The 14,985-nt window shown below is 32.9% G+C and overlaps 2 protein-coding genes across 2 annotated transcripts; one reads left to right on the plus strand and one right to left on the minus strand.

The window, feature by feature from the left end:
• Positions 1 to 3,921: 3,921 nt before the first annotated feature.
• On the plus strand, positions 3,922 to 6,380 carry HELRODRAFT_169507 (hypothetical protein; the record flags this gene model as incomplete). Its single annotated transcript, XM_009015309.1, has 3 exons — positions 3,922 to 3,936; positions 5,784 to 5,921; positions 6,084 to 6,380. 3 exons carry the CDS (start codon positions 3,922 to 3,924, stop codon positions 6,378 to 6,380), a joined length of 450 nt encoding a protein of 149 aa, XP_009013557.1.
• Positions 6,381 to 14,168: 7,788 nt separating this feature from the next.
• On the minus strand, positions 14,169 to 14,471 carry HELRODRAFT_169508 (hypothetical protein; the record flags this gene model as incomplete). The annotated part of the gene is made up of 1 exon (XM_009015310.1): positions 14,169 to 14,471. One exon carries the CDS (start codon positions 14,469 to 14,471, stop codon positions 14,169 to 14,171), a length of 303 nt encoding a protein of 100 aa, XP_009013558.1.
• Between the last annotated feature and the right edge of the window lie 514 nt (positions 14,472 to 14,985).

Below are 14,985 nucleotides of genomic sequence, written 5' to 3' on the forward strand. Positions count from 1 at the left end.
TTCTGATTATAATGTTACAAAATTGAAAACTTTTCCAATTTTACAAAAAAAAACTTCAAATTTTTTATTTAACATTCATTTTCCCATTCTGTCGAACAGCAAACCAGCTAAATGCGTCAACATAAGGATGAAAAAACTGACGCAAGAATCAAGTTGACGAATAATTTAAAAAAAGCTTCTTTAAAAATAGAGTAATTGAGAATAAGATCACTCTGCCACTACACTTAGCATCCAAACTCAACCTAACAGCCTACGAAACGAAACAAAATGAAACGAAACGAACTAGATTTATTTTGCTACGAGGATGGCCAGGATAAAAACAAGTAAGACATCGTAACATGAATCAACAATCAACGCTACAAAACTTACAACAAACAAAACATACAACATAAGAATAAATGCATGCCACCATTTATTCATTTACAACTTAACAAATAAAATACTTTGAAGCTTTCAAAATCGCAATAACGTCAGATTACATTCACAACAACACAATGAAAATTTTTGCGGCAACCGTTGCCAGCATTCGTATACAACGAAACAACAACATTTGTAGACAACACCATTCGAGAAAGTACAAAAGGCTTAAAATATTTCGCAACAAAACAAACACTGAAGGATGGAAGGCAAAGGCAAACAAAGACATGATAGAAAAAAAGTAAGAAAGAAAGAATGACACCCAGCTTCCAATCCATTCATCCATTCTTCCTTTGCATCGTAATGAAGCAAAAACACGTTCACATCATTCCAATTTTTTTGTTTCTTCAACATTTCTCGAATATTTTTATCTTTTACTAAAGTTTTTTTCAATTTTTAATTAAAATTTTTTAGTTGCTTGATTTTTTTTCTTTCATTTATAAATGACAGTATAAATTCGATTTCATTATTTGAAGATTTAAAAGTGGGAGGACAGTTTAATTCCAGAGGATTAATTTTTAAAAATATTTGTTTCTTTTTGTTGTTTGTTTCTTTTTGTTGTTTGTCTTTAGTGTGTTTTTTTCAACTCATGAGGTTTCATTTGCTTAAAATATTATTCTTTTATTCTTTTGTGAGTTTTTTGTTGCAATAACCAATAATCCTTTTTATTAAATTATATAACAGCTTTTTAATTCATTAACATAAATTTCATTCCATTTCAATTGGAAAATATATTTATATATATACATATATATGTGTGTGTGTATGTGTGTGTGTGAGTGTGTGTGTATTTCTGTGTTTCAATTTGTTTATTTGTTCCTATGATTACATACATTCATCATTCATATATGTGTATATAAATATATATATAAACGTATATGGCTTATATATATATATATATATATATATATAAATTGTTTCTAGAAAAGTGGTTAATAAATAGTTTCATAAAGTTTAACGATGACGTCACAATCCCACCCACCCCGTCGTCCAGAGCCTCTTCCTGCTTTCATCATGTTGTTGTAAATTAAAATTACTTGATGAAGGGACTACTGAGAAAGACTTCTTTCTAAGAAACTTTTCGTGGGGTCATCCCGAAGGAAACAGCACATTACATGCATTACATTACATTACATTACATTGCATTGCATTACATTACATTACATTGCATTATATTACGTTGTATTGTAAATACATCACATTACATTACATTGCATTACATTACATTGAATTACATTACATTACATTACATTGTATTACATTACATTACGTTACATTACATTGCATTACATTACATTACATTTACATTACATTGCATTACGTTACATTACATTACATTGCATTACATTACATTGCATTACATTACATTGAATTAAATTACATTACATTACATTGCATTACATTACATTACATTGCATTACATTACATTACATTACATTGCATTACATTGCATTACATTACATTACATTGAATTAAATTACATTACATTACATTGCATTACATTACATTACATTACATTGCATTACATTACATTACATTGCATTACATTACATTGACCTGTATTATATTAAGTTGTATTGTAAATACTTTACCTCACATTGCATCGCAAAGCATTGCGGCTTGAGATCACCACATTACAGCACATCACATTACATGATTTTTAAGAACATCTCATTACATCACAACACATCTCATCACATCCCATCTTATGACAGTACATCACATCACAACACATCACATCCCATCACATCCCATCACAACAAATCCCATCACATCACATCACATCCCATCACATCACATCCCATCACATCACATCCCATCACATCACATCACAGCACAGCACAGTGTAACTTAAAAATAGGACTCCATCATTAGAGGCCAGTGCAACAAACTGGCCAATAAAATTGAATTATAAACCTATAAATGTTGGAAGCGGAGAGGACATTTGCACAATCGCTAATTCCTCCCTGGCCGCAATGCAATCTCCTCAATAGAAACTTTATTCAAAACACAGCCTACATTAAACACACACACACAAGTATCTATCTAAGTATATGAACGTTTCATTATATGCTTGCATATAATGATAACGCTAGAAGATTTATACACATACATACACACACACACCACACACACACACCACACACACACACACACCACACACACACGCACACACATACACACACATACAAACCAGAACATAAAATTGTTATATTCGCTGGAATGGACGGAATTAGTTATCATCAATTAATTATTGTTATCTCGTTATATTTGTTATCTTTGCTATTTAACATTGATTGTTAAACCACAGAACCTTTTGATCTACTGTCGAGGTTATGTGAGGACTTGAGGTTTGAAGCGAAGTTGTAATTGTGATTTATGTAGTTACTTGGATTAGTTTAGTGTTTCTATTATTATTATTAGCATTTGAATAAACGTTCAACAAAATGTTTGCGTTTGAAGCAGTTGTGTTCATCTATCTGAAATCTTGAACCTACGGAATAACGAACACTTGACGATCGTTGGAAGCTACAACACTGGTGTTGGAAATATAGATCATTGAAGTTGTTACATCGGCTTCTGTAGTAATGAGGGTCAAAGTTTACAAGTCTATCTATATTTGTTTGAACATATCTACCAACAGCAATATTTTTTCACAATTTTTAGTTTTCATTACAAAGTGGATGCAATTAAGCATCACAATCCGGCCCAACCTTTAAGGTTGATTGAAGTGTTTCACACTTAGAATTGTATGACATGGAAGAAAAGAGCATCTGAATGAAGCGGCAAGAATTATGTCTGGTGGAAGTGTAGTGGTTGATACATATTGAAAAAAAAGTTGTAGACTCTGTGTGAGTGTGTTTGTGTGTTTATATGTGTGTGTGTGTATGTGTGTAAGAGTTTGTATGTGTGTGAGAGAGAGAGAGAGTGTGTGTGTGTGTTTGTGTATGTGCTGTTGGTATTTCTCAGTTCTCCTACATGCCTACAAACCATACAATTAAGTTATAAAATTCTCAGTGGAGCAGTAGTGAGATGAAACAGCCAGTATTATTCCCAAAACCATAACGGGAAAATAAAGTTTCCCCAATAATAATATTTAATATTGTTGATAGTAACATTTAAGAAACGTTATTTATACAGAAAACGTTTTAAAATTATCATCAATACCAGAAATTGGTTCTCAAAATTCATTAAAATGTCACACAATGAAAGGCCATCTTCTTTTTTTCATAGGCAGTTGATGAACCACAATCAATTGTGATGTTTGTTGCTCTTCAAAATCTTTCCCTGACCCCTACCATCTAGCAAACCATGAACTCTCCGTGGTAATCACGTCAGAGTATTTATCACCAAAACAGAAATTATTCGCGAGTTGTTTGTTGTTGAAGTTAGTTAGTGTCGAGACAACACATCACATTTTAACGTGAAAGTATTATGCGGATGGATGTGGATGACTGTAGATGTAAAAACTTTCCATCACATGTGCTTGCATGCTTACTTATCATGGAGCACGTGGCGGTAAGCAATTGCAGGTGAACGTGTTCAGGTGACAAAAAGTGTTAACCTGAGAGTGTTGCTCCGGTCGGCAGATGTTGATGGGAACGATTCTGCAACTGACTATCAACATTGTGAGATAGTGTGTGGGCTTGTGTACGTGTGTGTTTGTGTGTGTGCGTGTGTGTGCGTGTGTGTGTTGTTATGGTAGTAAAGTAACAATTTTTTTTAAGAATCGAATAAAATCAGATGGTCACACTCGAACGTTGTTTCTAAAGCTAGAAAATGTTGGCATAAAATATATGATAATGAAAAACGTCTCATAATGTTTTGAAATAAATAAATGTCTATGAATGTTACGAGCGTGTGCGTGTTGTTTGTTTATTTTGATTTGTGAGATTGTCAGTTCGAAAAAGAATTTTTTTGTATTACAGGTTTATTTTTCAATAAAAAAGCAAACGAAAGTAAAAAGATGCAACCTTAGAAGGGAATGTTATATTATATTTTTAATTTAATTCTAACGATTTTTTTATTATCTCATAATGAAAACAAATTTCGGCAGAACGCTTTATTGTATTTTTTTAACTGATTGTTTTTACGCGTCGAAATAAATTCATTCCACAAACTGGTCCTATTGGAATGAAAAAAGGATCAATTGTTAAAAGTTACCGTTGAATTTTTTAAATTAACGCTGCGAAAAGTGTGGACGGTTCGGTCTGATGGAATGTAAGGCGGGCGGGCGAGTAACGTACTTGAAAGAAATGAAAACTAATTACCCGGACTGACGCAAGGTCTCATTGTTAACACACACACACACACACACCCCACACACACACACACACATACTCACACAACCACACAAAAACTCTAACACACACACACACACATACTTACAAACACACACAAAAACTCAAACACACACACACAATCCCAAACACACATACACACAAACTCTAACACACACACATACACACATATACACACACTCAAACACACATACACACACATGTGAATTTTTATATAATATTAAATAACATGTTATGCACACACATAAATGGAATATTCACATGCACATATGCCATGCTAATAATTGTTTAATTACTTAAATTAGGAACAAAAAAATTAAAATAAAAAAAGTAGATTTAAAATTTGTTCTGGAAAATAAATAAAACATTTAAATTGCAAAAATCCTGAGAGAGTAAGATATCCTGTGTTGAAGCAAACGAATGAAGTGTAGGGCAACGCTAATTGAATTGGGATCGGTAACATCTGCGTTACGAACTTCCTCGCAGAGCGGAAAAAACAGAAGCAAATATTTTGACAGACAATTGTCATGGAAAAACATTTTCACTTGAAAATAGACTTAATCACGTAGTTACGACAAATTCACATTTTCTTACTGCTTTGTTTGTTTCCTTTTGAAAGCAATTCGTGAAAATATAGACGGTAGTGAATAAAACTAAAAACTCGCGCTATACTGTGAAATTTTACGGTTCATACAACGTTTGAAAACAAAATTTAAATACGGAACATTGGATCAGAATGAATTTAATGATTTATAAGATGAAATCTCGAACGCAATCACGATATGATGGACGGCAGATCATTCAAGACTCTGCTTCAAAGGGGAATGATGCCTGAACGAACGATCAATAACTATCTCTTACACATCTCTGTCCTTAACGGCACGTGCTCGTCCATTAGAACATTCATCCCGCCAATCGCAAAGTTCGTTCCATCTATCAATCAATCGTGGCACTCGTTCGCTCAATTTAACAGTCAAAAACACAAAATGTTATAAAGCCAGTTTTGATGAATAATTAGATTGAAATTAAATTAAAGATTTATTCGTTCCATCCATCATTCCTCAGCTGCAATGTCCTTCAGCAGTGGAGAGTAATTTGAAGTTTCATGATTGCTATGGAGTCTGTCAGACGAGTTTTACATTTATCAGACACATGTTCGTGTGTTGTGTTAACGTAATAATAAAATGCATCGTTTTAATGGTGGTGTGTGATTTTCGGAATGAGAAACAGAAAATATTTATGAAAAATGAAAATCATAAAACACAAGATCTTTACGCATCCACCCCGTTGTGCACACAAACATACACACCAACACATTATCATACACACTGGAAATTAAATAAAATTTAAACACCCCACCATCAGACACCCTACATCTGCAGCACATCCAGTCCAGCGTGCAAAAACTCGAACAGATTAGCCAATGAAATAGGAACATCTCAAGATTATTATTTCTATAGACCCAGAAGGATGAACACAAAGCAGGATCAATGCCCAAGACCCATGTTATTTTCCCAGCCAAGAAACAGCAACTTAACCACTACGAAGAAATCACCCACTACGGCGAGAAAACAGAAACCTGAGACTCGCAGCAACAAAATGTTGATCCAGGGAACTACAAAGAAGACCATTTGCAACATTATTTACACTGACACTCTTTGAAACACGCAATCAAAAAAACACTTTCACTGGCTCAAATGTTTTGAAAACATAACAATACGGAGCAAGCAAAAAGATGCAATCGAAAGAGCTATATTGAAAATTAATAAACGATGGCTGGCAACACGCGTCCTTGATTTATATAAGAGCAGATTCCGCTGGATATAGCGTGACCATTTTTAATAAAACTCCACTAAATTGCAGCTGAAATAAGCACATTACATTTTTATTGCTTGACTCTCAATGCTGAATCTCACTGAAAACACAAAAACTCAGAACGCAACGCGGCACGGGAGAACATTAAAAATATTCATGCGCTGTCCGATACCAGCCTGATGATGTATGCTCTCCCTGATGGCAATGCTTCTATTTATAAGAGTACAAGACGACCTATATGAAGAGCCTGCCCCTCTTCATACACAGAGCTAATCTCCCTTAATGCAGCGCTTAATCACTTGTCTCTTTTCAAAGTGCGAAACAAATGCACGCTTCATTAATTATATGCCAGATTAACGCGCACATTCGCAAACGACACAAACAACGAACACAAACAAACGAACACAAACAAACGAATACGAACAAACGAACACAAACAAACACAAACAAACAAATACGAACAAACGAACACAAACAAGCGAACACAAACAAACGAACACAAACAAACGAACACAAACAAATGAACACAAACAAACAAATACGAACAAACGAACACAAACAAGCGAACACAAACAAACGAACACAAACAAACGAACACAAACAAATGAACACAAACAAACGAACACAAACAAACGAACACAAATTTTAAACACACGAACGCTGATGAAATATAAAAGGTTAATATAAAAATAAGCATAATCGAAATCTATTTGACTGGAGTGATAATTTATAGTGCTACAGATCAATGTTGATATTTTATCTCTAAAATTTGGCGAGAGATTTGTATTAGAAAGCTTATTTTTATATAGCAACACAGTGGAAAAAATACGTACAAGTATCTACAGGTTTGTTTTGCAGGTTTGTTTTGCTGATTATTTGGAATTGTTTCGTCCGTTTTCAATTGTTTTATAAATGAGAATGTTAAATATTAGGTATTGTTTGTGTGTGAGCTTGCATGGGCATGTTGTTGCAAATATTTCAATAAATAACTTCATTTTAACTATTTTTTGTTCTAATTACCTCTACGTCATTATTAATTTGTTTCTAGGTTTTTTGTTTGAATGAACGAATAAAATTCATGTTTCGCTATAATATAGAGAAATCGCAAACTTTTTGTAAATATTGGTATGAACAAGATATTTTTTCAACAAACTCCCTATTCATAGAATTTAGTATATTCCAACAAATCATTCATTGACAAAGAAATCAAAGATCCAAGCTAAAAATGTTTTTGCCACGCAAAGCGGAAATGAAAAAATAAATGAATGGAAGGAAGAAATGGAGAAAGGCGTGTGTGGATTACTGCATTGTAAGCAGTTTCGCTTATTTCATTTCGCATCAATGTTCAATTAAATCGCGACGATTTTGCCAGATTTCTTTTAAATTATTCGTTGTCTAAATGGAGTAAAGCCAAATTTTTTTGATATGTGCACACATTTGTTCAATTGTACAATCAAATATTTCTAATCAAACTTGCTTCTCTTCAATAATTGAATTGGAGCCTTTCAATTTTATTTTAAATAAATTTTCAGTTTTGTACAAGCAACATTTTATTTGAATTTCAATAGAAAAAATTATAATTGTGACAATTTTTCATTTTTCATTATTTTGAAATCATTTTTTCTGCCAATAAATTAACTCATCAACTTCTAATTTAACATGATAACGGTCATCGTCAACTTGAACCCACACAACTTCTCCATCTATTCAGCCAGTCTCCATCTAGCCAGTCAGCCAGCCGACCAGCTAGCTACGCCAAGAGTTCGTTCATTTAAATTTTAATCAACAGCTCGGAAATAAAAGAAAAAATTGATCATTCAATGTAACCTCACATTTGTTTTACTATCTCTCTCAGTATAAACATTCAATTGGCTGGTCTGTTTAGTTTTTATTTATGTGAGAATAAATTAATTTAACAGCATTTCCAAATATTGACAACGTGCCAAATTTTTCCAGGCTTTCAATGAACTGATTTTTTTAAATTTGTTTTTTTGTATTTATTTTTTAATTAATTTCACTTGCAAATATTGAAGAAAAAAAATACACACATATTATTTCTTTTTATAAAAGAGGCGTTTAATAATATGTTTATTATGATTTAAATTTAGATGAGATCAGATAAACTTTATGTGCACGATGTGACAGGCAGAAAATGTTTAACTAGACCATTAGAATAAACGAAATAAAAATCATTATCGTTAGTCATCCGTCACAATTGATCAATCACAATCAGAATGTGTAAGACCTGCTAGGGTAAATAAATGTTACTTCAATAAAGGAAATAGTTCAATAACTACCTTCGTTTTAATGAATGCCACATGTGAATTTTGAGTCATTATATAATAATAATAACTAGTAGAGTAAGATCATAGGCCTATAAATGATTTTACGTAAGTTTGTTTAATAAATTCTTTCATAACTAAATTGTTGATTCTTTTATAAACCATCATTTGAATAAAAAGAATAATTTGTGAAAAAAAAATAATTAATTAGGTTATTTTCAGCAGGGGATTTTCAAATTAAATATGCTTCCAGCAACAAGTTCAGTAAACCAACAAATACACGATGGGTATAACAATTGGCATAAGCGCTCACAAAAGTTAAATCCATTCAAACCATTACTCAAACGCGTAAACAAAGATAATGTTAAAAATCTAAACACACGTTTGCATATGCACAGACACACGCACACACGTAGAAGTTTACACGCACAAATTTGTTCGCGTATACATTCGTTTCATTCTTTAATCTCACGCATATCCTCCTTGAATGTTCGGGTTTGCCATGTGCAGTGCAACAATGTGCTGCGTTTGTGTTTCTTTTCGTTTCGTGCGTACTGCGTTGAGCAATCTCACATTGTTTGTGGTTCTATTTCTATACAGATGTGAGTAGATCAGATTGGTGCATGAATAAACTAGCTTCGTACTTTATTTCTTATTTTAAAATACAAAACAATATCAATAGAATTCATGAATTATCTCAAAAGTTATAGTGTGGATGCTAAATTGTTGCCAGTTAGCCAGTAAGCTTGGGAGGACGGAACAACTCTGTGTTTGTGAAGAAATATTGCCTGGAATCTAAAAAAAAAAAAATTTTCAGTTAGATATTTGTTTGGACCTGTGTGTGCGTATGTGTGGCTTTATAAAAAAATGTGCATGCATGAGTGAGTACGTAACTGCGGAATTAATTAAATCACACCCATTCAAGTTCTATTACACAACTTCGTTTTGGGAGAGAGAAACGTTTTCATCATTTTTGTTCGCATGTTGTGACTGACTGTTTTTGCAAGAGTCTAATTTCAGTAATGTTAAATATAATAATAACATAATAGCTATGTGGCATGTGGCAGTGTGAGTGTGCTTGCGTATGTACGCTGAAACAACTTGTATGTATACAAACATTTGCAAACGAGCATGTCTGTCTAAATACATTTGCGAACATGTAGAGAAATGTTTGAAAGGGCAGTTGAGATGTGGGATTTGAAGCAAACGTACGGCTAATCTGCAGCATGTTGTTTAAGAATTCATCAATATGCATTGTTTGACGTAACTGCTGAACATGTGTTTGTACATTCATATACATGCATGTGCATATTTGTATGCACTTTGCAAGAACGGACATATGTGTAAATACATTTGTATGCATGAATGTATAACTTTATTACCACTTTTAATTGCTTATGTTCAAATAAATACATGTCTGTATCTATGGTGGTACGTGTATTAAAGCAGTGGATGTATGTGTGTATGTATGTATGTATGTATGTATGTATGTATGTATGTATGTATGTATGTATGTATGTATGTATGTGTGTGTGTATATATGTATGTATGTATGTATGTATGTATGTATGTATGTATGTATGTATGTATGTATGTATGTATGTATGTATGTATGTATGTATGTATGTATGTATGTATGTATGTATGTATGTATTATATTACATATATATCTTAATCTTAATAACTCTATACAAATGTATCAGTAAGTGTACTTGAAGCACATCGAGCGTAATGGCGTAGACCATTAAATGGCAGTTAAATGAATTTCAGCAAAAAGATAGCAACAACGTCAATAAAAAATATTACCAAAAGATCGGTGCTATCATATCATTGCTGCTGGTGATAACTTTAAGGCTGTCGATGGATTGTGCTCCAGAATAACTCACGGAAATAATAATCATGACGATAATATAAATTAAAATGAAAATAAGGTAACGTTAAAATAACATTGTACTTTTTATAATGTGATGCGTAGAAAATAATTGGCATCGTTTAAATAGAGCAAGCTTTTTGACAATTTAAAGACTGACCACTAGTACCTACAATGCCCTTCAAAATTGGGTTTTGTCAAAGTTCAAATTTAGCTTCTAGAAACCTTTTCTGGTTAACTCTAATTTTTTTCCTCTTCAAAAATTCTACATTAGTTCGACACCGGGTCTATACTATTTTTTTCCTAATAGACATCTGAAGCTATTTATCTAATTTACAACTCCGTACATACCATTCCTCTACATGTAACCAACTCACAATGGCGGATCTAGAAGGGGCGGGCAAGACCACTGCCCTTTCCAGTTGTGAACATTATTTGTATTAAAAGTTATTAAAAGTCATTGTTTTAACGATGAAATTGTGTTTTTGAAAGAAAATTGCCATTATAGGCCCCAAAAACGATGTTAATTAAAATTTTGACTACATTGACTACATTGCTATAAAAGTTGGTCTGCCCCGGTGGTGAAAATTGAAACATTTTTCAGACAAATTTGTAAAATTTCCGCCAACTCCCGCTCATTAACGTTTACTAGAAATTGAAAATCTTGCTTGGCCCCTCTCGTTCAAGGTGACACTGTCTACTAATAACGCTTTTTCTCAACACTTAATTCCACGCCCCGCTTCCAAACAAAGTTACAACAAACCAACATACAAACAAACAAACAAACAGACAGACAGACAGACAAACAAGCTAATTAAAAATCAATCTTACAGACATATTATCAGTTATCTTTAATCTTCTTAGATGAGTTTTCTTTTTAAACCGCAGCCAAACGGTTCCTTCCATTTTGTGAAATTATATAATCGCATCTACATTTTCTTCATTGAAATCATCAATTATAACTAATTATATATATTTATATCAAGTTTTATTAAATTTTTATTGTTTAATGAAAGTTAAATGTTTAAAAATCGGATATAAGTTCTTATTTTCCGCACCTGTTTGCAATGGAGCAGTATCCAACCTATCCTATCTTGCTCGGATATTTTGTAATTTACTACGCGACATAACATCACATCAGACTCCAACACATTACATTACATCACATCAAAGTAAATTTTCTCTCCTCATATCAGTTCCCTTTACATTCTTCAGCATCACATAACGTTTCATATCACCACGTATCGTCGCAACATATCTTATCACATCACACCACATCACCATCCAAGACCAACGACAACATCATTCTTCATATGGAAACATTATGTCCCTAGTAGCAAAGTTGTTTACATGACAATATTAATTATGTATGATTTATCGTTCCATTGATAAACAGAACATCGAAACATACAAACAAACTCAACAAACAAACGAACAAATGAACAAACACAACAACATTATTAACCAACAAAATTAAATTAAATTAAAACGATTCAACAGTCACGACAGACACTTCCACAACTAAACAAAAGAACAATCCAAAAAAAACCATTCAATCCGCAAAACTTTTAAAACAATAAATCAAACAAAAATCAAAAAACTTCAAACATCGTAAAAAAAACATAACTTAACCCAACAAATAACAACAAACAAATACATTGTATGTACAACAACAACCATTTCAAACAAAAACAACAACCAACGTATCAACAACAATGCCAACAACAACAACACAACAACAAACACATACAACAACAAACACATACAACAACAAACACATACAACAACAAACACATACAACAACAACATAACAACGGCAACAAACACATTCAACAACAGCAACAACAAATATGAACAGCAACAACAACACAAAAACAACAACAACACAAAAACAACAACAACTCACACAAGCCTTCTCTCTGACATCGACATGATCCTCCGACCACCACGTGTCCTTTCGTTGCGATGACGTCACGTCCGATGCCGAATCTGCATCCGCTAATGCCAAACATCTCTTTTTGCATTTTTGGCTACACGCACCGGAAGTTTCGCTTTCGTCATAGTAACTGTCGCCGTGTTGTTGTTTTGCTTTCATCGCGTTTTCCATTTGAACGATTGAAAGATTATCTCTGTGATGTATTTGGAAATATTTTGGATGATGAATGGATGGATGGTTGGATGCATAGATAAATGAATGGATAGATAGATAGTTAGATAGATAGATGAATGAATCTGTGAAAAAATTGGCAAATTAGTAATATAAATATGGATATTTTAATAGATAACAAACACATATGAACAAACAAACAGACGAGCAACACGTAATCGAATGAACCAACAAACGAACGAACAAACAGATAGGTGGTGAACCAGCAAACAAACAAATATGTCAACAAAAACATAAAAACGACTGAATAAGAAAATAATAACATATAAAAATAATAATGATCTGGCAAACAATTGTATAGTGTTAACCTCAACAACGAAGAAAGTAGTTTAAACATTCATAAATATTAATACTTGAACGTTACACGCATGCCTACGTTCCAGATAATAACATTCCTCCGGATATCTCTCTCTTCTATATAATGACCACCAGTTGGAAGGGAGAGATGGTGATGGCAAGAGAGGAAGAGAGAGAAAGAGAGAGAAAGAGAGAGAAAGTGAGAGAGAAAGAGGCAAGATAAGGAAAAAGAAAAAATTCTGAAAATATTTGAGAGAGAGAGAGAATAATAAAATATAATGTACAGCATAATACAGTATGCTGTGAATTAAAAATTAGAGATAAAAGAAAAACTGAAAGAAAGAAAAAAAAGAGAGTGAGGGAGAGAGAGAGAAACAGATGATGAAAATGACGACAATGATGAAGAAGATGACAATGAGCTCAAAAAGCGTTCCAACTTAAAATGAAAAATGAGAATGACAACTACTTCTTATAAAATAAACGAGATTTATTTCAGTTGTGTTTCTAAAAATAGTTTGTCAATTTTCATTACATGTATGTGTGTGTGTGCGCGCGTGTGTGCGTTTGCGTATGTTTGTTTGTGTTTGTGTGTGTGTGTTGTAGCGTTAGTGAAAATTCAAGATTTTAAAGTTAAAATTTAAAAAAATAATAACCATTTGAATTAATTGAACTTAATGTTTACACGTAATTCAAGAAATTCAATTAATTTACCGATTGATATTTAAATGAAATCCTTACCATAGCATTTTTTCATAAGGTCTAAAAACAGACACACACGCACACACGCATACATACATACAAAAACACACACATACATATAATTAAGATTATCAAATGAAACATATACAATGATACATAGTAATACATACACACAGACAAGCACACGCACACATACAAACACAAACACACACACACATACAATTAAAATTATCAAATGAAACATATACATTAATACATGCAGCATTGCTCTCACTTCCATGAGACTAAATGTCGGCGGTCGTCATCTATCATTTTGTAATTTATGAAATTACTGATAATCTATGAAGAACTTCATTAACGTGCCTACTGCTGGCTTCTTCTTCTTCTTCTTTTTCTTTTTCTTCTTCTTCTCTTTCATCATCAACATCTTCGTCATCATCATCTTCAAAACTATCTTCGCCATTTTCGTCATCATCTTCTCTATCGTTTTCGTCATCTTCATCATCATATTCGTCATCTTCATCATCGTCTTCGTCATCTTTATCATCCTCTTCGTCATTTTCCTCATCATCTTCGTCATCGTCATGATTACGATCGCTACAAGCAACATCATTGTCTTTCATATTAAAATCAATTAAATTTTAATCATTACCATCATCATTATCATAATGTGTATCATCATCATCATCATCGTCAATGCATTCGTCAACCATCCCAGCTAGAGAATGTCATTATAACCGGCAACATGCATGTTCTGTTCTTATAACCATTAAAAAACCACTATCACATTATCATAATTAACATAAATAAATATATCATGATTCTTATCATCATCTTCATTGTCGTCATCTTCATCATCATCGTCTTCATCATTATAATTATTGTCATCAAACTGAATGAAGTCATCATTATCATCGTCATCATCATGATCATTGTCTTCACCACCGTCTTCATCATCATCATTTTCTTCATCATCGACATCTTCATCATCATCGTCATCGTCTTCTTCATCACAGTTTCTGTCATCAATCTCACAAACGACATCATCATCGTCTTCATCATCAAGAACCTCATCATAGCATCATCGTCGTCGTCATCATCATCATCGTGATCATCATCGTCGTCGTCATCGTAATA

The sequence above is a fragment of the Helobdella robusta genome (assembly GCF_000326865.2).
Source record: "Helobdella robusta unplaced genomic scaffold HELROscaffold_15, whole genome shotgun sequence".
NCBI classification, from domain to species: Eukaryota; Metazoa; Annelida; class Clitellata; order Rhynchobdellida; family Glossiphoniidae; genus Helobdella; species Helobdella robusta.